This window comes from Carlito syrichta, unplaced genomic scaffold, assembly GCF_000164805.1.
Source record: "Carlito syrichta isolate Samal-C Ts95f unplaced genomic scaffold, Tarsius_syrichta-2.0.1 Scaffold315374, whole genome shotgun sequence".
Taxonomy (NCBI): Eukaryota; Metazoa; Chordata; class Mammalia; order Primates; family Tarsiidae; genus Carlito; species Carlito syrichta.
In genome coordinates, this window is record NW_007259470.1 from 1,397,750 (window position 1) to 1,423,683 (window position 25,934).

The 25,934-nt window shown below is 39.2% G+C and overlaps 1 protein-coding gene across 1 annotated transcript in view; it reads right to left on the reverse strand.

Annotated features, from left to right (window-relative positions):
- Nucleotides 1-538: 538 nt before the first annotated feature.
- RDH10 (retinol dehydrogenase 10) overlaps nucleotides 539-25,934 on the reverse strand; it is a 26,200-nt gene continuing 804 nt past the window's right edge. Inside the window, exons 2-6 of the mRNA XM_008072651.2 lie at nucleotides 24,549-24,784; nucleotides 3,975-4,073; nucleotides 2,629-2,774; nucleotides 917-1,048; nucleotides 539-814 (exon numbers count right to left, since the gene is read on the reverse strand). Of these exons, the coding sequence (XP_008070842.1) occupies nucleotides 691-814; nucleotides 917-1,048; nucleotides 2,629-2,774; nucleotides 3,975-4,073; nucleotides 24,549-24,784 (737 nt within the window). The 3' untranslated portion in view covers nucleotides 539-690. The remainder of the gene's footprint in view (nucleotides 815-916; nucleotides 1,049-2,628; nucleotides 2,775-3,974; nucleotides 4,074-24,548; nucleotides 24,785-25,934) is intronic.

A 25,934-nucleotide genomic window follows, 5' to 3' on the forward strand; every position in this document is an offset into this window, starting at 1 on the left:
GAAAATGTATGATCTTTTTGGGATAACTAGGTCTCCAGATACTTAATGAAATATTTCAGAGATAAAATCAAAAATTTAGCTAATTAACATTAGTCATTAAGACCTTAAGAAAGAGACCTGATCACCTCTACTGTGACACTCAGATATCATTTACTTTAAATTGATGGAGATTTCAAAATTCCTTTGTAAAAGAGCTGAGAATACAAACACCATGAAAAAGCCACACAGACTTTGCAAAACTGAAACTTAAAAACATGAGAAAATATAGCACTATCAGTCCTTGAAGTTGCAAGGATGTCCACTGGCTAGAGTTTAATGACAAGAATGAATAAACTCTACAGGAATTCTGAAAAAAGCTACACATATGGAACACACTGCAGTTATCATTTCTAGGCTTCCTGCTAATTAAAAAAGTCACAGGAGCCTGAAGATGTCACACAGTGCTTATCTGAAGATCTGACTGGTGTTAGGGTTCTTAAAGGACCCTGTTGGCAACAACCTAAGCTCACTTTTACTGATCGCATTTTCCAAGTCTCTAGTCAGTTAATGTACACTTTATTTTTTAAAAAAGCTGATTAAAAAAAAAGTCAACATGAGTTTAGATCCATAGAATGTCAATAATGCTGATGTGCATTGGACTGAAACATCTTGATCATCTTCTGATATAATGATATTCATACAAAAAGATTCTTAGATTCCGTTTTTTGCTTCGTTATTGTTTGTGGCTTGTTTTCTCTGAGCAATAAAGGGGTACATACACTTGTCTGCTCCCAGGAACCGATACATGCACACAACTGCTTCAAAAGGGAGGATGCTGGAAAAGGAAAGTTACAGCTGTTAGCAACTGGAAGCCTTGTGTTAAGACATTGGGCAGGCATGGAAAGACCCGGCCAGCAGGGGAACCCCTCCCAGTTACCTCTTCATGAAGGTCACGATGTACATGAGGCGGGGGGTGCAGATCATGGGCTGGTCAGTGAGGATGGCCTTCATGGCCTGCTTCACACAGTAATCGGGCTTCAGAGGGGGCAGAAAAGGCTCAATTTCTTTCCTAAAAGTTATTTATTCAAAAATGAAATTAAGGATTAACACAATGAGAAAACTGGAAATACTTATCAAAACATTAACAGTGACGTTATCTCAAGACAAAATTTTGGGTACATTTTGTTTTCTTCATGGTGCTTTTCTGTATTTTCCAAATATTCCTACTATGAACACTTTTTATTGGCACAGTCTGGAAAACAAAGTAGGAAAAAAGCAAAATTGGTCTGCTTTTCTGTAAGATGAGAAAGCCATGTTTTTAAGATGTCTTAAAATGTTTTTCAAATTATTTTTCTGTTTTGCTTTCAATGAAAAAGAAAAGGTTGTTTGGCACAGCAAACACTAAACCCAAGCAAGACGCCAAGCTTCTAGTATCAGGTGTAGTTAGAACGAGGGCATGTAAGCCCTGGCAGAACCCTCGAGTGAAATGAAAGTCAGCTAGACACATCCAGGACGCCTGAGCAGGGAAAGCAAAGCTATATTCTCTAGGGGCTTGTGACATGAAGGGCATACAGATATCCAATCTCCAGTTAATTCATTCAGCTACATGCCGAAATAACATAATACCATTTATTCCTTTCATTCTTCATTGGCCTACCCATGCTTGGACACCTACATCTGCCACTAAGCTAAACAGGAAGGGGAGGAGCTCCTCAAGACTTCCAGCAACAGGTTCCTAAGTATGTAAGAGGAAAAAAACCAAGCCATAAACACATACACACACAATGCACACACACACGTGTGCGGGATAAGAGGCAGAGCTAGAGCCCATTTCCCAGTTCAAACTTGGAGTCAGCCCGAGATCGGAATGACTCAAGTCACCTTCCACCTATTTTGCTGCTTATTCAGTTCAGTACATGTTAAGAATGGCCCCCAACCAATGGGGAACTGGTTCGGTTATCTTCCTTTGCCTTTCAAATTCACCCAAGCAAAGATCTCAAAGTAAGCATGTCTTCACAAGTATCCTCTCAATGATTCATGGTTTTGTTTACTCTGCTATGCTCAAGTCAGATGTAACTTGACATTTATATTGCCTTCTTTCTATGTGTGTGGGTATTTTATTTCATTTTTTAATAAATCTAAATGGTCCTTCTAATTCTGTCACAGTGAATCTAGTTACATATACTTGCTGCAAAGAGGAAGATTCCAAATCTGGATTGTAATATTCAACGGTCTTTTCAGAAGAAAGGCATGTTACTCTTCTTTGACAGTGACATTGTTTCATATCCAAACCAAAGTCACATGAAGGAATTGTCTTCTGGAGCCCTTATTTACCAACACTAATATTAAATAAACAAAATAACTCTGAAAGATGCAGCTTCTAAGAAAATACTGGGTATTTACATTTTCTACTTGTAGAGAAGTCATTTCCTATCTGATGTTGCCAGATTAATTTTTGCAAATTAACATCAATGTGATACCAAAGTCACTTGCCAGTCTTACACATTGATTTTACAAACCTTGATCAATGAAAATCACAGATTGTCAAATGACAGTTAAAACGCAAGGTAGAGTATGTCTGAAAATCCAATTCCACATATTCTCCTAATATTATCCTTCTTATCAGAAATAAGAGAGGTTCTCACTGACCTGATTCGGCAACCTCTGAACATGCCAGTGTCTACAAGGTAAGGGCAAACCAAGGTTGTTTTGATTCCATCCTTTTCAGCAGCCTTTAGTTCATGGCTCAGGGATTCATGAAAACCCACAACTCCAAATTTACTGGCACAGTAATCCTGAGTTAGAAGAGGGAGAAAACAGAAATACTAAGTATATGGGCAAATCCTCCACCAAATTGAAGCTTTCCCGGTCCTATTACTCTGGTTAGACATTTAAAACAACAGGTTACAGGTGACTAAGCAAAGAAAAGGAAACCATCTTAAAAGACAGATATCTGATGTGGTTCAGTGCCGAAATAATATTTTCAAAGCAACAGCAGAAACAGATGAACACTTTTTGCCACATCAACTAAGTATCATTTTACTTTGGGGAAGTTACCACAAAGGATTCTATGAAAGCGAATAAGCTGAAGTTAAAAATGGAGGGAGGTTCACTTTGAAGTGTCTGGAAAATTTACAAATGGTCTCTTGTTCAGTAAAGGAGACTGAAAAACCAGTTTGTTTAAATTAATGCAAGAAGAACAAAGGCAAGTCTAGCTTAGGTTATATATTGTTATGATCTGACATTCTTTTTAAAGTGAAGTTAAAATGAAAATGATCACTCTGCCCTGTGAACTTAAACTAGAACTTAATCTAAGGGTACACAATATAGAAAATTCTCATCCATGATTCAACTTTAAATGTAGGAGTGGAAATTCAACACTTGTCTGTGGAAGCTATCTATTCTGTGTCCTTTTGCATATTTGCATGGAGCGATGTTTTTGATTATATAGGTGCCTACAGGATAAACAGGATGGAACAATATGCATACATGTGCTTTACAATTCGAATATGGTGAGGAATGGGGTTTGATGAAACCCAGTTCTGTAAAGTTACAATGCAGGACACCCGGCATCAGCTATAACCACCTCGTATGATGAGAAAGCAAGTTGACCAAAACATAATGAGAGCCTCTGGCCTCATGCTTCTGTCTCCCATGGCACTGCCTTAACCTCTGTGGTTCCCTTCTTGGCCCTGTGCCTCCTGTAATTATGGAAAGCTGCTAGGGAAAATGGGCACACTGAGGACTGGCCCACCTATTTCTCTTGCTGCTGCTGCTTTGTCAAGCTAGTACAAGTGATTTTATGGCAGAAGAGGTAGGATTCCATGTCCACAGCTGGCCTGGGTTCTTGTGGATCACTAGCACACAGGTTGAGCGCCTTCCTGGCTCTCACGCCAGAACAGGCAGCAGGTACCCTCCTTAAGATTCTGGTGTATTCATTATTGACTGAACAGATGCACCGAATGAATGAAGGAAATGCTTTGTTTCTGACAAACCTCAACTCCAGCAGTGCTGAACAATCCCAAGGAACTTGCAACTGTCACAATATGACCATGATTGATCTCCAGCATTGTAGGAAGAAAAGCCTTAGTGGTCTGAAAGAAAAGTAAGACTCAAGTTTTAAAACCGATACCATGAGTTTCATCTAAAACCCAATCCAAGATCACAAAACAAACTTCTACCCACACAAAGTTACATTTCCCAATTCATTTAAAAATATTTTACATTTATCAAAAAGAAGACCCTTTAAGTGTCTGGTAACTTCACGCCGTATCACTGGCAGCCGTGACCAACACGACTGTAACATAAGATCTTTTGGGGACAATGTCCAGAGATGAAAAGAAAGCCATTAGTAGAAGGCTCTTAATCAGTTTTCAAGTGATAGTATCTGCTGATCTAAACAACTCCCAGGTTAGAGATTTTTCATACTCATGACACCGCAGTGCAGTGATCTCATGGTCTTTGAGGGACCTCCAGCCTACCTACAAACAGGAGACTTGTATTAATGTTCACCTATGGCTACATCCTAATAGTAAGACCCAGAAATGAAGAGACACTCCAGCATCCAAAAGGTCGTTACCAAAGTGTATACTAGCAGGAGGCAAAGTCTTTTAGGATGTAAAAAAGATAAAAGTACGGAACCATTTTCATGAAAACTTGTCATAATACTAACTGCACACTGACAAGAACTTGGAGCATTCTGAACAATCACACCCCACTGTGGGGTTCACTGCAGTGACTCTCCCACAGAGGTAGGTGACCAACCACACAGCATAGCAGAGAGCGTGGCACAAGGTCCAGGGTGGAGGACCCAGAGGTAGCACTGACTTCTTACTTACCAAACTCTAGCTCTCTTGCCTTCAAAATGCAAGGCTGTGTGTGTGTGTGTGTGTGTGTATATATATATATATATATATATATATATATATATAAATAAATATATGGTACTTCAAATTGCTTAAGATGATCTATTAATTACTCTATCAGACTCCAAACAGTTTTACAATCTGCTTCTTAAAAGAAAGCAGAAAAGAGCATCTGTCTACTATTGAGTTAGATCCTACTGCCAGCACAGCTTCCCATGATTTATGAAGTTAAAACAAAACAAAATAAAATAAAACACTACACAGCAGACTTAAAGAGTTGCATCCCCTTCTCATAGGATTTCCTGGCTAAGGTATACCGAGTTTTTGCATGAATTTCTAATTTGTTCTGATAACTTTTGTGTGTACAAGATAAAGAACAGTGATTCCATTAATTCTGCTCCAATCCAAAACGCATACAGTTGTGAGATGAATCTTTGTGATATATCCTAAGGTTCTCCCCAGCCTATCTCCTAGGTCATCACACACCCCACCCCCCAACTCATACCCTGTTTGTCTGAGTCTCCTCACTGGTACTATGTCATGCTTATTCTCACCTGTGAGTTTTCACCCATGAATTCTTCTGACAATCTACCTCCAAGCTCCTCCTATATAAGCCAAAGTGTAATACTAATCATGTACTTATATAGTCTTTTATGCTTTTTAAAGTGCTTCGTATAATTGTACACCAAAGTCTCCCAAAATTCTCTATTGGTGGTAGAGTGTTAAACTTTTATCTAATATTCTAGACCAGCCTAACTTTGCCTATATTTCTCTACAGTATAGTTAGTACCATTCACTTTTACACATGATTATATGTGCTACGGTGTTTTAATTTTGATTGTCCTATACTTGTTTGTTTGGTTATCGCAGATTATGCTGGAAGACCCAGATCAGTCTTCCAAACTTAAGGGAGACCACACTGGGACAGGCACTGTGGAAGATAACATGTTAATAAACTTTTCAAAACTCTGTTGCCCTAGTACACTGCTGATATAAGAGAGACACACGTTTCATCTTGATTGTATTTCTTTGTAGTAGTAAACAGGAATAGCTAGGGTGATTATGACAGTAATTATTATTTCAGTCTGCTTGATACCCAAAGTCAAGAACTCGTACTTCAGGTTACTATGGGTTCAACTTTACACTCTTTAACATATATATCTCCATTATATCGCAGAATTGAAATAAAGTAACATTACAAGTAAGCCTACTTTTTCCAACTTAAACTAGAAAACATATCCTTAAATAACCAAGACTATACGACTTCGTTTAAAAGTATCTGGTTATGTAATTCATTGTTCCCAGATTAAGTAGAAAGCATAAAATTTATTCTTGATGCTAACCAGAGATCATTTTTAAGTATTAAAAGTTTGCCTAGTCTTAGAAGACAGGGATAAATGTAGTACGAAGAGTTCTATTTATCTTTCTGTTTTAAAAGTCTTAATAGGCTGAGTGTGGGAGGCCAAAGCGGGAAGATTGTTTGAGGCCAGGAGTTCGAAACCAGCCTCATCTAAATACCCCGTTCTCTACAAACAATAAACCAAAAACTAGCCAGTGTGATGGATCATGTCCCAGCTACTTGAGAGGCTGAAGCAGGAGGATCACTTGAGCCTAGAAGGTCGAGGCTGCCATGAGCTACAGCACACCACTGCATTTCCAGACTGTGAGACAGAGCAAAATTCTCTCTCTTAAAAAAAAAAAGTTGTTAATATAGATAAGTACAAGGACTCAATATTAAATCCTAAGAAATTACATATAAAATAGCAGTAAGAATTTGCTACTTGGTTATCTGACAAATAGAAATTACTGACCATGCTTGCTCACGTGGCCAGTGTCCACTCTAACTCTAGCCAGCAGCTGGGTCTGAATACAAACTCACAGGCACCAGAGCAGGTTGGCTCTAATGACTTCTCTGTATTCAGAAAACACCCTGCAGGTGTTAAATGACTAATCCAGATCGCTAGCACCATATAAAGGTAGGCGATAGAAGATTAACAAGTTCCTAACTGTTTTTAAAGTTAAATTTGTTGCAGGGTTTTGAAACTGATTAATGTCCCTCCCCTTGCCCTGAAATGAATCTGGAGGTATTAACTTATCCATTCAACAAGTAATTCTTGAACATCTATTACATGCAGGTATTGTGTTACGATCTGGCCATACAATGATGGGCATACAGGAGTTGGTCCCTTTCCTGTTTCTAAGTAGAATTTATACTCACTAGCATTTAATTGGGTTAAATCAGTCCATCAAATGTAAAACAGTTCTAATCTGTCCTTCACATAAGCAGGGTACTGTGGCTGCACATTCTAAAAACTGTGATCTGGGCCTGCCTCCCTTGTTGTGGGACTAATCCCCCTCTCACACCTCCAGGCCCCAAGTTGTCTGGATGGGAGTTAAGCTACTGGTTTTGTATTAAAAGGTAAAAAGAAAAGAAAAAGAGAAACCAAATATGGCTGTACGACTAAAGTCTTTTCCAATTGTGGGTTATAAACATTTTTCAAGGAGATACTTCAACTTTAAGTATCAAGTAAAGTGACACAGGTTGTTGGTTAGTTTTAATATAAAGCTTTCTTTTGAAAGAAAAATTTTTTTTTAAAGTAGTGGTGGGCCATTGTGCGGTTTAAAACGTGATTTCTTTGCCTAATGAGGGTCAAATTTGGCTTTCTGTATAAACAAAATCCAATGCATCTTTGCATTTTCTATATTTTAAGACAAAGAACCATATTCATTATTTAGAAAGGCTCACCAGTCATAAGTAACTCTATAATTACTGCAACAATTAGGACCAATATCAATAACAAACTGTTGGGGAAACTGGGAGGTAAAGTAAACTGTCTAAGGCCACAGTCAGTCCTGGAGCTTGGAGTGACTGTTTTCCGAAGCTGGTATCAATCACTTACGCAGCTCCTACTTTGTGCTGGACAAAGGAAAGCCTGGGATAAGAGCGCCTACATCAGGACCATTTGGGGTTCTTGGAAGCCTGTGCTCAGATTCCCACTGGAGCCTGGTACATGTGACTGAACAGTAAGGCTGTTAATCATTTCCTTTGCTGCCTGAATAGAGGCGAGCAATTACTCCAAACTCCTGCCTTATGTCTGGGGCGCATTATTAAATAAACTTTGATCAACACCAATTCTATTCCTTACTTTGCAAGAAAAATGCGCCTAGATGAGTGACTAGAAAGCATCACATTTTCAGGAATTTTCCCAAGTAACCTGACTAGTTTTCCTTCCTAATTACTCTTGCCCTCAACAGTCTGGTAGATGACATCTGAGATAGCACAGCATATTCTGTCCTTGACACAGCTTGACAGCACAAAGAAATCTGGCACTTTGCAATGAATTATTAATGTGCACAAATATTGTAGCATGTATGAGGTGGGGACCAGCAAAAGGTGAAGTGCCAGTTGCCATGACACCAGTCAGTTCAAGCTAAGGTTCATAATCTTCAATTTTGTCTCCAAGAGTCGTTACAAGAACATAAAGGGCAAATCTGAAACGCACACCCAAATGGCTTAGGCATAAGTCATGCGTGTGCTATCATAGGGGGAATCTGAGAGGGCAGATCAGATAATTCACTGAACAACAGGACTGCTCTGTTATATCAACTGTAAGGATGGCTTATATAGATCAAGAGGTTCCAACTGGCAAAGAGGTCTCTGATGGTAGTATGTTTGCTCAGTCGCCAGAGTTTAGTTGGTGCCCATGGCGACTGGTAAGGTTTGCTAGATATTAAACATAAGCCAGATAATTATACTCTATTGCTATTCGCTCTTATTTTAATATCTAAAAAGTGGAGGAGGACATTAGTTCTTCATCAGGACAATATGGTTGACTCTTGATATAGGGGGTCTTAAAGTCAGTAACCAGTATTTGACCCGGGAGGGATTATAGAATTTAGATCCGAAGGGGCATAGGGATTCTTTTTTTTTTTTGAGTTGGAATCTCACTCTGTCGCCCAGGCTGAAGGGCAGTGGCATGCTTCCGGCCACAGCAGCCTCGACCTGCTGGGCTCCGGCGATCCTTTCGCCTCAGCCTTCCGAGTAGCTGGAACTACAGGCATGCGCTACCATGCCTGGCTAATTTTTTGATTTATTGTAGAGATGAGGTCTCGCCAAGTTGCCCAGGCAGGTCTCAAACCCACGGGCTCAGGCAATCCACTCACCTCAGCCTCCCAAAGCGCAGGATTACAGGCTGAGCCACCAAGCCCGGCTAGGGATTTTTTTTTTTTATCTGCAAAAGATAAAACTCTTAATAAATGACTCTGGCTGTTAAGTGTGGAGATAGAACTTTGAGTACCATGATTCATTTTATCACAAGGTTCCAATACCATAATCTGCTACCAGCTGACAGGGTTGCTATGTGATTAAAAAGAAAAAAAAGGACATTCAAATGGACACTACATTCCTATGAAACATGCTTAACAAGTCTAATATCTCCTTAGCTCCTCGGGGTTCCTCTTCAAAGCACTGGGCACTTTGAAAGATAACTGTAAAGGTCACATTTATAAAATAAGCAAGAACTTCTTAAACAGAAGTGTGACTGCACAGAGACATGACATGTCATAGCTCGAGAAATCTTTTAAAGTTAGGTTTACGCCAAATTAACTTCCAACAGCTCCGACCCTCCAGATCATTCTTGGTGCTCTTAATGACAGACTGTGCAGCGCAGAGCCTGCAGCTGCAGTGTCAGGACAAATTAGCCTAAAGTTAAACAAAAGAGAGTGTGAAAAAATGTGGTATCTGGCCAAGTCTAACTTGAAATTTTGAGATTGATGACATTTTAAAGGTGCAGGTAAAATATTCAGAATGTGTTTTCCATATTTATAAGATAATTCCAGGTTCATGGGCACTAAGGGAAAAGTAAAGTTAACTTCTCATAGTAGAAGGCCTTATATTGTATTTTTATGCATTTACACAATTGTCCTTTGATCAATTAAAAAAAATGGCATCTTTTAAGAAAATTGTTTTGAAGTGTTTATCTTTTATTTGAACATCCAAGGAACAGAGTAGACATTCATTTCCAAAGAGGACCATATTATGCTGAGAAACAGCTTAACACCACCAGCACATAAATAGGATACTTTTCTGATGTATGTTTAAGGGCTTTCAGAACCTCCAAATAATAGCATTATATACAACTTGGAAAAAAATAAAATCAAGACTCTATTGAACAAAGAGCATTTAACTGGAAATGCTTATGGTATCCCTTTCAAATGGTTCAACAACTTTCCTCTCATGTTCTGCTCCTTCTGCCTGTGCTGCTGCCAGAGTGACTTATCTTTATCAGAATCACAAAGAAACATTCTCCTGCTTATTTACAAGGCTAAAATGACATCTGGTGGCACACTTCTCTGAGACCTCAGTCACTGCTCCTAGAAAACTATGATTTGACAGTGCAAACTTTTGAAGGAAAACATAGTAAACTGTGGTAAAAAGGTTAAAAGAATAAATAATTCATGTTTAAAGATTTAAAACAGCGACATACCACCATATATGTAAGGCACATATGGCTAAATAAATACTCATATTTTTGCAAAGTTATCTGCATAATAAATATACCAATCAAACATTAGGTATTTTATTTTTACCATAGAAAGAGTAAGTCAAAAAAAGCATTCTTCATTGCAAAATTAAAATAAAGCCTAAATATGTATTTGCTAGTAATATATTGACTTTGAATATTCTAGTTGCAATTGACAACAGAAATTCTGACATTCATGCAGTTGCATAACAGTTTTTTTTTCTTTTCCTATTTGGGTATGTTTGCAGAGACCTGACCAATTGTGCAATAGAGCCCCAAGATACTTAAGTCTGGAACTATTATCTCAGACTTAACAAAATGTTCATCTTAATTTCTAATAGATTGAGACAAAATATTCACTCTTTGGATGTAGAGGAGAGATTAAAAAATATGTCATAATAATCAAACTGTGCCAATGTTAAGTCTACCATCCTTTAAAAAACTTGTATTATTGGGAGGCTACAGGGATTAACATTTGCCATTTAACATCTGAACGGTATCAGCAGTTAATACTTAACACACATGCACAAGAATACTCCTACAGTTGCCCTGCAACCAAGAAGCTAATAAAAGAGTCAGGCTTTTCAAATGAACACCTAGATGATGACACCACTAGTTATTCAGCAAAAATAAATGTTTCATTAACTTGTCTTCCCACTGTTAAAGGATGGGACAAATATACCCCAAGGCAGCAACTTAGATATCAATATTCCCTTACATTTTAGGGTATCGCTACACAGAAATACCAGAAATGAGGTGACTTAAAACTCAATCAGTCTGGTAAGTACACTGGTCTTTGGAATCAAGAAACCCACAGGGTCCTGAGGTTCTAACTGCCAATTACTTAATCTTTCTTTTGTTACTTGACGTCTCTGAATCTTGATTGAACTCATTTGTGAGACAAAAAGAGATCTCCAAGGGTTTTTTTTTTTAGCTCAAATATGTTGCGATTTATATTCAATACTTTTTTGGATTCCTACCACACACTCAAAATACAAGTTGTAACACTGAGGTATTACTTGCCTAAGACTCTCGTAAATGACTCAAAGTATCAACTCCATGAGTGCATCTGGTGATGAGCAAAAATATCTCCTCATTAAATATTTATGTGTTGTCATGGCTGTGCCTTTTAACACAATGTAATTTGTGAAACAATCATCCTTTTCTTGTGTTTTAGTTGAGTCCACAGACGCCACATGTGTTAAATGATGAATGCTGAACACGATTTATGAAATGCTGTTTTCCCTGATCTTTCCCCTGACTAGGCCCGAGATGATCAAAGGAGTGTTCAATGATTTCCCTCAGGCTCAGGCCCCTCCCCCTAGTTAATAACTCTTTATGGAATAATGAAAATAACCCACAAAATTGCAGCCAAACAGCCTGCCAAACAAAAGACTGTCAGCAATCCCTTTGCTTTGCCCCAAACTGAAATTGCATCTCAGAAATTGTAATAAAGACAGATCTTCCAAAGGGCAGAGGCTTTGGTTCTGCTCTAGTGACCAGTAACCACTTCCATGAGGCATGAACACATGTATGTGAGATTAGCCACTGTTCAGGCCATCTGAAGTGGCAGAACTTCTCTGCCCCTGTTCCAACAGCACAGTTCCCAATGTCTCCATGATTATCAACCTTTGTAATTCCTAAGTGTAAATAGTTCAAATTCTTCCCTGCTTTCTGGATTGCTTACTGCAGTCTTTTAAAAAACTGAAATTATGCCTGTATTCCTATTGCTTTGGGAGGCCAAAGTAGGAGGAATTGCTTGAGTCCAGGAATTTGAGACCAGCCCAGGCAATATAGTGAGACTCTCTCTACAAAAAAAAAAAAAAAAAAATTTAGCCGGCTATGGTGGTATGCACTCATAGTCCCCCAGCTACTCAGGAGGTTGAGGTGGGAGGATCACTTGAGTTCAAGAGTTTGAGGCTACAGTGAGCTATGAATGAACCACTGTATTCCAGCCTAGGCGACAAAGTGAGATCCTGTCTCAAAAATAAAATAAAATATTTACCTAATATGAAGGATAAATATAATCAAGAAGTTATACTTGAAAACTTATTTTATTCTCTTTTTTTTGAGTTGGAATCTATTCTTGTCACCCAGGCTGGAGTGAAGTGGCACGCTCACGGTCACTGCAGCCTTGATCTGCTGGGCTTAGGCGATCCTTCCGTCTCAACTTTCCTAGTAGCTGGAACTACAGACACATGCCACCACACCCGGTTAGTTTTTGTGATTTATTGTAGAGACAAGATCTCGCCAAGTTGACCAGGCTAGTCTCGAACCTGTGGGCTCAGGCAATCCATTTACCTCGGCCTCCCAAAGTGCTAGGATTATAGGCTGAGTCACCAAGCCCAGCCAGAAAACTTATTTTATTTTAAACATGCACTATAACAACTCACTAAATATATATGAGGGTCTACGAGGTACCTGTATTGGATTTATTGAATTAGGTATTGTTAAAAAACAAAAATAAATCTTTGGAATCTCTTTAAGAAATTTAAGGGTTATAGATGCCAACTTTTCTATAAATCAGTGGTTCTCAAACTTTGCTACATTAGAAGTACATGTAGAGCTTTTCCTCCTAGTGTCCAGGACACATCCTAGACCAATCATATTAGAATCCATTAGGCACTGAAAGGCAACATTCCCCAGGAGATTCCAATATGGAGTCACGTTTGTGAACCAGTGTTCTAAAACAGAGTTTCTCAATCTCAGTATCATTACATTTTGAGCTGAGTTTAATTCGATGTTGCCCTGTGCATTGTTGGGAGTTTAAGCAGTATCCTTAGCCTCTTTCCACTAGATGCCAGTAGCAGCTCCACCAGTCTGGCAATAAAAATGTCTGCAGATGTTGTCAAAGTCCCCAGGGGACAAAATCACTCTCATGAGAACCACTCTCAAGAAGGAACACACACATTAGCACATCAAGTTTCACATATTTCAGTGATTATTTTCTCCTAAGCTCTAATTCTCCTATGGTAATAGCATTTTCCTAGGTTTGGAATACATTCTGAGATGGAAAAAAGCAAACTTAAATACGGGCTCAAAACTTCACCACTCTTCATTTCTGTATCTCAAACCACCAATCCACTAATAAATTAAGGAATATCTTTGAAGGACAATAATGCTGACCCAACACCAGTCTAGTATATTCTAGTCACCTCACAGAAGAACAACATTAATACATAATAGAAGGCAACACTAATCACTTACCAATCACAACTCTGGCCAAACCACCCAAAATGTGATAACTAAACTGTGAGAACTAAAAAAAGAAAACTTCCTTTTAAGTACAGCAAGTATACGTGAGACACCACCTCTTCGGTGAGCCAGTAATACTGAAGACGACAACATGCCAGGCCCTGGGTTGGGAGCAAGACAGGCAAGGTCCCCGCCTTTTTGCTCCTTAATGCCCCTTGTCATTTTGGTGCTAGGCCGAGAGAACAGTTCTTCACTGCCTGGTCCTGACTTTCTGCCAAGATGTTTTCGGCTGTGGAAACTCCATCCTGGGCACAGCAACCAAAAAGAATAGTGAGCTAAAGAGCTCCTGGACTCTTCCTTTTAGACACTAGACCTGAATCCCAAAACAAAACAAAACAAAAAGCTCACTAGGGTAGGCCCCAGAGTGTAGTCTGACATTTTCCTAGTCTACAAGATTCCTAAAGGAATGGTTTAGCTCGGGGGTGGGGTGGGGGGGAGATGTGGAGTTTGGGAGGTGGACGATTGAAAAAGTGGGAAGAAAAATAAGGGTCAAAGAGCAGTTCCTCCTCAAACTTTGATGTGCACAAGCATCGCCTGGGATCTCAATCAAACGCAGGCTCTGACTCAGGAGTTCTGAAAACGGCCTGAGTCTGCCTTTCTAACATGCCCCCAGGTGTTGCTGCAGAGGCTCCTCTTGACCACAAGCCAAGAACAAGGTTCTAGAGTGAGTCCGGGGAAATCTGTCTAATAAACCTCAAGTGGCTCAGATCAATTTCTCCTAGAAATCCTGCAAAACAGGCAGAATCATTTCTCCTGCCTCTGTTCCCAGTGTCCCCCAGCCCCCAGCATTTATCAGGTAAAGGCTGGTCCAGCTCAGCCTCAAGAGCCCCCAGTGCTTTGTGTGGATGACCATGGAGTCTGTGGACTGAATGCATGTTTATTTGCCTTGGATTTCCATTCTTAGCTCTAGCAAGTCCCCTAACTCCACGAGAACAAGTTCTCAAAAAGAAACCTAAAAGACTTCAAAATCCTTTCTCCCCGTCTACAGGAGCTTTGAAAGCTTAGCTTTCAAGACAAGGATTATGGCTCCTGTCAGCCTCAGCATTTGCCTCGTTCATGTTCCAACTTTACCTTAGACAGGTGACCATAGAGGCTTTTATGCTTTGGTAAGGCTGTGAGAAAACCCCAATTAGGGAAAAATTACCCCTTTACAAATCACAGGCTTGGGCCATAAGTTTGGGCACTCTATCAACTGGCCAAAACTGCACAATTTTGAAAATCCATGATTAACATTTCAAAAGCAAAGCCTGTGGAGTTATCTGGAATTCTGATCTCATAAGATTATTATATAACAGAATAAAGGTTTTACATATTTCAGTAGGTAAGCTAACAAAATAAACAACACTAAAACCATACTGTTATTGAAATTTTGGTACCAAGTATTCATAGAACTTGGTTCAGCCAGTCCTTGTAGAAGAGCCCTTTCCTTTCATGACTTTTTTGTGTCTGGTCTGTCAATGCAACTTGGAAGAGAATGGAGGGGGTGGGGTGACCAACGATGCACTACACTGTTCTCAAGGAAATAACCACCTCAGAAACAGACCATGGAAAACTACGGATAAGGCACAGAGACACACGACTTGGGCTCTGGTCATAAAAATTCTATCCAATTCTAATAATGGTTCTTTAGGCTAGAATTTTACATGCTTGTCTAATTTACAGGCAAACTTTCTGGGGAATATTAAGCGAGGGTTAATCAGTTATTGCTAAACTAACAATGTTAATAAAAAAATCAACATTTGAAGATGAATTCTTATATTATACCACAAGGCAAAGACCGTAAGTGACTCATAGGAAAACCTCCTGTCCCAGGAGCTTTGAAGATGCAGCTCAGATAAATGTCTGTATAGGCTGTAACCTGGAGCACTAGGCAGAGGGTCTTGATTCTAGCTTCTTCCATGAGGTGACCTCAGGGAAGTCCCATAACCTCTCTCAGAGTCTGTTTCGTCATTCAGAAACATGGGGATAATGGCTGTACTTAACTCAGAGTCACTGTGAGGTTCAAATGAGAGAAGAGTGTTTATGAAAAGGCTTTGTAAATTTAAGTGCTATATAAAAGTTCTATAAATGTACACAGGCTCATTAAGCATCTATTTATGGGCTATTTTGGTTATAAGTGCTATCTATTTCTGGCTCAGCTGTCTCCTCAAGTTCCTGCAGTTCCTGGTTCTCACTATGTATGGTTCCCTGTCCTCTCTGCCCTCCACACAGTGCCAGGACACACCTTCGGTTAAAACCCAGCATTTGGCCACGAAAAGAAGTCTCAAAAACATAGGTGCTAAGCAGTTGCTTCAACTGCTGAGTCCCTTTCATTCAGAATCCTAGATGATGCTGGAAAAACAAGATCAACTTTCCAATAACACCTCTTTTTCAATGCTTTTCTTCAGTCTGGTTTTACTAAGAGAAGAAAATGACTGTTATTAACATTATAAATTATAATGCTTGAAATGGCTAGCCAACATTAAAATACTAGTACAAAATTATTAAAAATAATTTATTACATCTTATGCTTCTCTTTCCCAAGAGATTATGGAACTATCCAGTTTAAAAAACCCTTAAGAAATCAGTAGGGGGCAGTATGTTAATTACAATTTGCAGGTGGGAAAATCCAGACTTCGAATTTTAAGTTTCACTTGTCCTCAAAATACCCATAGTTACACTACAAATATTTTCCTAGTTACACGGATTTGAGACGTATTATTTCGAGCCCTATTGTTTAGAATAACACTAAGAAGCTGAAGCACCTTAGTGTTCAAAATTCCAGTACTACAGTATTTGAAGGCAAGGCAAGAAATTCACATTTTATGCAAGCAGCAAATAACAGAAACACTTGTGGTTTCCCCAAACCCGAAATTATGATGTTAACACCCAAAATCATGATGTTAACACCGGTGCCACTTTTCACACACCTTTTGTGTGATCTTTGAAAGTTTCACAGACCAAGTAATGTTTTGTTTCCAAATGAGAATTCATTATAAGTGGCTTGTCATTGTAAGGGGCTAATTTGACAGCACTCAAGGTTGCGGCAGTAATTGCCTTTACTTGTTAAATATTCTAGCAGCATTTGCTGCGGTGTTGAAAGTTTTATGATCATTATAAGAGGATATTCATTTTTTTCCCCTGGCTCACTTAATTTTAGTTTCAGAGCATTTAGGAAAATGGTCCCTGACAGGTGTGAACTTGAGTTTTAAGAGAATTGACAAATAAAGTAAAAGAGAAGAAAAAAAAAATCAAGAATGGGCCACATTGGGGAAGCTCATCAAGTAAAAAATGCTAGCATTCTTTCAGATGAAAAAGAATTCTTGCATCCCAAGATGATTAAATCCCGAGGCCATGCTCTGCCAACCTAAAGTCTGAACAATGGTATCCCAACAGTGTTAAGGCATGACACAAGGATATTTTCTAAGGCTAACCTATTATGGGGACCAGTTGTATGCTTTTTCTACTTAAAAAAAATTAAAAGCCTCATACTCTAAGTCATTTTCTGATTACACTTATACAGGGTCCTAGCCTGAAAGGAGCTTCTAGGTCAGTTGATGGAATCTAGAAGAAGTGGTTAGTTCTTCCAGTAGCCAACTATACCAACTATTGAGATAAGAAAGATTAACACATTTTAATCTGATTCCTGGAGTTATAGGCTTAAAACAATGGACTTAACCTATTCAGCTAAGGCAAGAACTAGTTCCTTATTTCTTAAGGACTATTAGATTTTGTCATACTCCAAAGATTAGTCACAAAAGGCCCTTTCTCTTAGAAAAATACTGGTTGTATGTGCAGGAAATAATCCACCCTGCTAGTACACCCCCTAGTGGAACTTTGGCATAGTACAGTTTGGGGGTCCAAAAGTATTTAGGGTATTTTAGGACTTTCCACAGGCTAGAACAGACTTTTTCAGGTCCAGTGGCTGTAACTGCATGAATCACACACCTTTTATTTATTATTGAACATACCAAAAATGAACAAGCAAATAAAAAAGCATGTCTTCTATGCATTTATCCATATAGGCAGATATTTGGAGCAGACAGAGGTAAATAGGTCATTCAATTTTGATAATTGAAACAAGGCTTAATTTTAGTTTCTGAAAGAACTAAAGCAAAAATTTTAGGTGAATTTGCTATTAATATTCCTTAACTCAAGAAAAACCTTAAATATAAAGGGGTTTCCTACTTAAAATTCCTTTAACTCTCAAGTGAGGTTATTAAATTGCTTGAAGAAATTTTCTCAGATTGCCATGGCTTAGATATATTCAAGCTACTAAAATCAATTCACTGGAATCTGCCAAAGATCTTGACAATCTGAAAAATGATCAGAGTAAAAACAAATTTAAGAGAAGAGAATAAATTGAGAGAGTGTGAGCAGTTAAGTATTTAACCATAGGGTTCCTAGTGACCCGACCCTTCAATGAATGGCTAAGGACTCTGCTAGGGCACATTGCATTCAGTCTTCTTGAGGAAGCTATTCAATCAGTGTTAGCATTAGCAGGGGCTAAAGAATGCTTCCACTTTGACAAGTCCTATAGATTAATTTCTATTTGGGCAGATAATGGATAAAGCCCTGGATGTAGAGGTAACAAGGGAGAAAAGAACAAATGCCAACTTTACTTCCAGGAATTGAGATAAATAGTGCAACTTACTCCATGATCAAATAAGAAAGGGCCATTCCCTTGATACATAAAAATATTATTAAGTCAACATGAAAATATTTTGAATCTGTGTTTTCTTTGTCAGCAGTAGTGATATACTTTTTTCTGAACTATTCAACTTCTGTTGTCTTCAAGTAAAACAGGACTCAATGGCAGGACAGCCAAGCAGAGGCTCCCTTGTGAGGCATGACTGCATGGTTCTCTCAGGGCACAGTGAGGAGTCCAGCCCGCAGGAGTTCAGAATACACGAGGGGATGTAATAGGTGCTTGGCTGGAGAGGCAGGTGGAAATCAGTTTTGGAAGGTCCAGGATACCACATGAAGTGATAATGAGCTTGTACTTCATGCTATGAGCAATATGGTCACGCAAGGGTTTTAAGCAAATAACAAACTCAAGTCTGCTCAGACAACCCAAGATTGGAGAACAAAGAATGAAAATAGGGAAAGGAGCTTGTAGGCTTTCAAGAGTCCAGGCAGGTGGTGGTAGAGGCATACATGAGGAAGTGGGAGTCAAAGCACAGTGGCAAGAGAACAGCCAGAATATGGTAGCCATGAATGTGTGCAGTATGAAGAAGTGAAGATCACCAGGCTGATGTTTCCAAGGCTGGTGACTGACCTCATCAGAGAACACAAGAGGCAATGATGAGTTAGCTCAGTTTTGTGTCACGCTGCCTTTAGAGAATGTGTGGAGCAGCCAAGACAGGCATGTAAATTTGGGAACCATTCTAGAAACCATAGCTAAAGTCATCAAAATGAACAGATTACCCACTTAGATAAAAGTGTGCCGTGAGAAGGTCTGAGCACACAGTACTAGAGTCATTATAACTTGGAAGTGGGGAGGCTAAGAGGGTTGGAAAGGCAGATAGGGAAGCTGAAGAAAGTGGGCTCACCATGGAAGCTAAAGTACTTGAGTTTCAAGAAGTGGGTCAAGAGGGTCACATTTTGTGGAAGGTGAGGCTGCACACTGGATTTGGCCACTGACAGAAGAGCTGCTATTTTTCATTTAGGTTAGAAACTATGATATTGGCTACTTAGTAGTATTTTCTAAACAACTGAGATAAACAGACACAAATTAGAACATCTATCAAAGATGTGGGGAGGGTTTTTATGATGTAGCTGCCCACACCAGCTATGTCAAGTTACATTTTATCGTGTCATAGATTTTCATTTCTAGCAGTAATAGATTTGGACCCAGTATGTAATATATCAAATACAGACACTCGAAGTTCAATGAGCATGTGATCCCATTTTGTGTATATAGGCATACAATCCCAGGTAGTCAAGCAGTTGTTATTAAAAGAGATGTTATATACATTTTTCAACTGTGACTACAAGAATTAATAAGATAAGGTACACTTACCCCATGCCAATTTACAACTTAGTTTAAAACATAAAAAGCAATTCTAAAGCTCAAGCATTTTTATCCATATAGTACATATTTAATAACAGAAACCAGTTCTAGAGCAGACTTTTAAAAATAGGCTGCAAATTACAAGTTTTAGTAGCTTTCCTAAGACAGGGAAGCAATACTCTCTATAAAATAGTCCTACAATTATTAATATTATGGCATGGAGAAGGAAATACTGGCCAAATAGCATCATATAGATACTTAAGAAATTTTTTAAAAATTCTAAACCTAAGAGGCCTTGAACAAACTAGGTTTTTCTAACCAGAGAAGAGAGGGATACAGTATGTGAGATTAAAAACCAGTAAATCACATAAGAACTTAAACATTAATGATTAGGGTCCATTCATGAGATATTAGGTACAACCATAGCACTAATGTCTTTAAGTGCTACATTACTCAGATCTAGCTGGTGGGCTTTTACTTTTCCTGGATGGATTTTAACTAAATAGACTTTAGACATTTGGATATAGATAAATGCCTAATTCAGTAATTAGTATTTTAAAACTGTGAAACCTTTTAAGTTAAGTGGTCTATTAATTAACTACCAATTATCTTGTCTGACTACCATATCAATAGAAGTAAATTACCTACTAGCTATTTGACAGATTTAGTCCTCTACCATGCAAAAATTCTTCAGAACATAAAAGGCTTGGAGCTAAATGCTTTTGCTTCCCCCTTTTGGTTAATCAGGGATCAATTTGCTGCTCACGTATAAAACCAAGTGCAGCTCTTTGGTCCAAAAGAATCTGCAGATAAACTTTGGCTTTTAGAAACAGCAAGCAAAAATTCTACTTCCTCTCTTGAAGCAATGTTAGTATTTTAGGGGAAACATGGGTTAGCATGGAGGTCAACTTTCTAATTTCAAAGTGGAATAGAGAGAAGTATCTTCAAATTTTTGCATCTCACTGAGATACAGAGAGAGTCTATGTGAATATTTCTATGCTAGAGTTAAAGTACATGATACTGCCTTCATTCTCCATGGCCTTGTCCCTAACTCTGAGTGTTTCACAGCAGATTATGCTGACTAGAACCTACCCCAAGTCTATCTCTTCTTGACCAGTGACCAAAAGAAGGTTCCTGGGAGAGCTGCTGGTGATAGTACAACACTGAAGATGAATTGTCTGACAGTGGACTGGAAGATAGCAGAGTGGAAAGGCTGTGTAGAATTATGCCAGCCTTTATAAAAGCTTCCAAACTGTATAGACCATGGTGCATGGCTAAGAAGCAAACAGAGTTTCTGTAAGGTTCCCCCCACTTAAGGACTGGTCATTTGAAATACGAAAAGCGGTTACACACTTAATCTAAGCTTGCTTCAAATTGGTATACCAATACCAGTCTTCTCAAAGTCATTAGCCTCACACCAATGTGCAGAGTTCTAATATACTATAATAAATATGGGAACACAGGTGGGGCAGGGAGAATGAAAAAGTCATGTAGGAAAGCAAAAGAAGATACAATGACAAGTGTGAGTCAGCTCCATTTTGAAATAACAAGACACAGTTTTAGTCCAACATGATGCTAACCCTCTCTGAACAGGTTATCTTCTAAATATTGAAGCCTATTATTATTAAATATTTTTGAGTGATTTAAGGATAGAGTTCTACCCTAGACTGCCTTCAGACAGCTTGCCATCTACTTTGGGGAAATGACAACACATGCTGCCAGAGATTAGCAGAAAGAAAAGAAAAGCCTTAGATAAGTCATCTAACCACAGTTTCACTGGAAAGTAAAGGGTTGGACAAAAAAGTCTCTGGATCCTTGCAGTTCTGATATTCAAAAAGGCCAGAAGGGCTAGAGCAGCCTGGAGGGAGGAGGCTATATCGAGATCTTGAACTGGGCCTTAAAAAATACATGGACTAGCTGGGCTCGGTGGCTCAGCCTGTAATCCCGCGCTTTTGGGAGGCTGAGGTGAGTGGATTGCCTGAGCCCGTGGGTTCGAGACCCGCCTGGGCAGCGAGACCTCATCTCTACAATAAATCAAAAAATCAGCCGGGCGTGGTAGCGCATGCCTGTGATTCCGGCTACTTGGAATGCTAAGGCGGAAGGATCGCCGGAGCCCAGCGGGTCGAGGCTGCGGTGGCCGAGGCTGCGGTGGCCGGGAGCGGCCACTGCACTCCAGTCTGGGTGACAGTGTGAGACTCCAACTCAAAAAAAAAAAAAATACATGGAATGAAGACAGGTTCAGGTAGGGGAGATAGTATGAGGAATGGTTTGAAAGTGGGAAGACCACAGTTTTTCAGTGAAGACCACATGGTTTTCTATTTCACTCTTTTAACTCTGAGTCAGGATCAACACACTATTTGTTATTTATGAAAACAGACATTAACTGTTACTTAAATGTCTGGCTCACGATGATCTGTTCAAATGACAAGTCTTTGCTCAGCTGATCTACTTTTTAAAATGTATGGGGCAACTTCTCTTCCCCACCCAGATACAGTAAAAAGACACACGTTATTTTTTCTGGAAGGAAAAAAGCACATGCCAATGTCAACACATCTTTGAAAAGTTGCCATCGTCATTTTGCCTAAGAGGACTACTGGAAGGGAAGCTGAATCCAGGTGGTTACTTCAACACTATTTAACTACTGCAAAAAAACAAAACAACAACAACAAAAAAAAACGTAAACATTATAGTAAGTTTTCTTTTAAATTTTGGTTGCTAAATCTGAGCTTCTCTCTCAAAAGGTTTGTAAATCTCAGCAAGAAGTCAGAAATTCCAACTCTAAAATGAATTTTCTGACTCAATATTGAAAATAAATTCTTAAGTTTAGATGTTTAGGAGAAAAACAGCTGGAGAATTCAGGAGCCTCCCACATTTTAATATGAAGCGACGTCATTACTGTCAAGGCTTCCAAGAACTCCCTAAATTGTGTGGTTAAGCAACATCTTAAAGCACAGTGAGGAATCTAGGAAGGTGGTATGTTCCTTCTCGGTATACAGATTCGGTTCTGGAATAATTTTTCTATTAGAGATTTGATTTTCTCCTTATGTGAGAAAGTATCCTAGTGTTAGAAGTATAGTATATAAATTTGTGTGCATTTTCTAAGCTAAGACTAAGGATTTTCTGTGATTAACACACTCCAAATTAGCACTTATTTTATTGAATGTCTTCCTGGAGCTGCTTTCCTATCCTAAGCATTTAATTGCAGATTGTACGGGGTTTCTTTAAAAATCTGTTTACATTTAAAGTTGTATAATAATTTAGCAAAATAATCATGTAGAGAAAGAAGGCAAGATGGCTAAACTTCAGAGCACCTGGTATAGGTGAAAGTCTATCATTAGAAAATCAGTTCAGTCAAAGGTTATTAGAGAAAACATCCCAGTGTCTGGTTCATAACTAGCCTACCTATAGATAGCTCTGTATCTGTTTAAGGCTGATGGGTCGATGAAAATCAACCAGAGTTTTTAATGGCAGTTTCTTCCTTAATATTCAAATATGAAAACTACACTCTGCCTGCAATTTACGTATGTCTCTTATTTAAAATGGTCATTTTCCTCAAAAGTAATTACATACAAGATTCTTGATAAATTTTACTGCCAAGTTTATTCAGTTGGATTGGCCTTTACTTATCTAACCCACCCTCTTTGACACTTGCTGCCTTTTCTTAGGGACCCAGCAACAGCGAGGACTTTAATTCAGTCCCCCAGTCCCACTGCACACACACAGGCATGCTTAAGTTCCCCACACTGTACTTGGTGATCTCCTTACTCACTTAAAACAAGGATATGAGCTATCTCAGGTCTTTATATGTTCATTTCTAGAGGTTTGGGAGTGAATTAAATAAAGCCCATGTTTAAAAGTGAAACATTAAAATAAGCTTCTTTCTCCAAGATCAGAGAAAAGGTTTGATGTTGGAGGGGCAACATTTGAATAAGTACTTCTAAAGCCAGATTAAGTTTTTAAGCAGTTGCTAAAAAATTAATGAGGTTTAATGTGACCTATTTAGGTGAAACAGTTCTTTGTTATGTTCTATTAGAAGGCTAATCCGCCTATGGAAAAAAAAAAACCCTCTTTCTTTACCCCTTCCTTATTGGATCCTGTCTACAAAAGTAAAGGGGAGATACCATGAGGAAGAAGAACAAAGAGAGGGTCAACGGTGTACACAGTTATAGGGGAGAACTTCACACCTACCTTTATTGAAGAAAAGTTCAGCTGAAAAATGGGGTTCTTCTTGCCCCTAAAGTAGCAGATGGCCCTACCTCTAACCCCTAGAAGCTGCAGTGGCTCTGATGGTCAGAAATTGACACTTTAAATACCCGGCTCACCAGGTCTCTCAACAACTCTCGAGCTCTATGTGGTTCTATCAGGGTGACTTCTTTTCTCATTTGGGTAGAAGGTACTTCCTTCTAACCTGAGAAAGTCCTGAGACCTCCTCCAACAGGACAGAGCCCTGGACACTGCGGATGATCAACAGATGTTAACTGACTGCCAGGGTGGCCTGACCACTCCCCATGGACCACAAATGCTGATTCTCAGAATCTTTGGCACTTTCTAAAATGTGGCTGAGCAGTAATTTGGAAGCCTAAACCCTGACTTTAGGAATTCATAAGAACAACCAATGTTTTATAAACTCAACAGAAAGTAAAATAAACAAACCCAGGGTTTTATGCTCCCTCTTGTTATTTTTATGGCCATCTTTCAAACTAGTTCAAAATGTTCAATCCCCTACCCTCTCAAGAAATACTGTATTTGGGGGAAAAGAAAACAACTATTTAATAATAACCAGCATACATTGTAATTCACCATGGGGGAATAGCTAATTAGAAGGAGACCTTGTGGTGAAAGAGTACAGGTGGCTTGCAGGCTGGCACCGAAGTCTCTCTCCTTCTCAATCCTTGACAAGGGCCTAGCAATGAAAACAAGGATGCTTATATTTACCCAGAAGTGTGCATGGCAATTGACCATCATGGTTCTCTCAATGAGCTCATCAGGACATTCTAGAAGGTGATGTCCAGAGACCACGCCAGCATTATTGACCAGGACCGAGACCTCGCCAACCTCCTTGCGGACTCTTTCAGCCGTCAGGTAGACATTCTCCCTCTTCCCCACATCACAGGTGTAGGTAAAAACCTGCAAGTTACAGTGGGGCAGAATTTCTTCCTCACCATTCCCCGCTGTTCTCAGATGTCCAGATGAGGAGAAAAATGGAACAGAGAAGGGAGTGCAGAAAGTAAGTCGCATGGCAATCAGTAGGACAAAGATCATAAAAAACAAAATACTACAGTGAGCTTCAAATTTCTAACACCGTAAGGCCTGCCAACGACTGAACTTACAGCTGCCTTCCTCCCCCAAAATCTTTGGGAATTACAGCAATTTACTGGATAACTTTGCCTAGGGGGAAGTAATTGTGACAAGCCCAATACAAGTAGACCACATGGGATCAGCTTGCTGGAGCTAAGGACACCTGCAAAGAACTGATCTCAGCTCAGAGAATAACACACAATACAAACTCCTTTTTTTTTTTTTTTTTTTTTTAGGGGAAACAGTGGCCAGAAACAGCTCTTAATCTTTAGTATGAGCATCCTCAAAATAGAAACTCACTTCAAGGCTCACAAATCAAAACTGTAATTAATAATCTGAGTTAATATCCAAAGCCAAGAAATGAATCTAAAGTTTCTCATGAAGACGTGGAGGTCACTGACTTGTTCTAACTGGGGTATAGCTGATTCCCCTAAGTACCCTCACAAGTCAAGTTTACAGGTAAATGCGTAATCTTGCCACATAAGAACTCAATTTAAAAACCAAAATCTCTATCCTGGAAAACGAATACCCTTATCTTTTAGGTTTTGGCAGGGAGCACAGAAACCTGTATTTGCTACACCTCCACACTACCACTGAAAATTGAACACGCTCAGCCTTAAATAAAAAATGCAGCCACCAATCAGTTTGGTGACAAATGATCAATATAGGGAAGAAGTGGTGCCCACATCAGTGTTCTCCGTATAATTCAATGTTTTCCCTGGGAATAAAAAATTGTCAAAAAGCTTGCTTTTCTTAAGCCATTATCAGATTTCCCGGACCCATTTGTGGTCGGTTATGGACTCTGCTCTGGCTTTCTTTCCCCCCCAAAGGAGAAATTCGGGTTAGTTAATAAGTATACAGAAATGCAGATTTTCTCGGGTGACCAAAAACATGGAAGCAATTTACAACGAAGCTTAAATCCTCCGAGCGCTTTCTCAAGTGGCAGGACATCTTTCCATCGCGCTCAGCGAATGTAACGAAAGCACTCATCGCTGGTGAAACAATGTGATTCTCCCCCCCCCC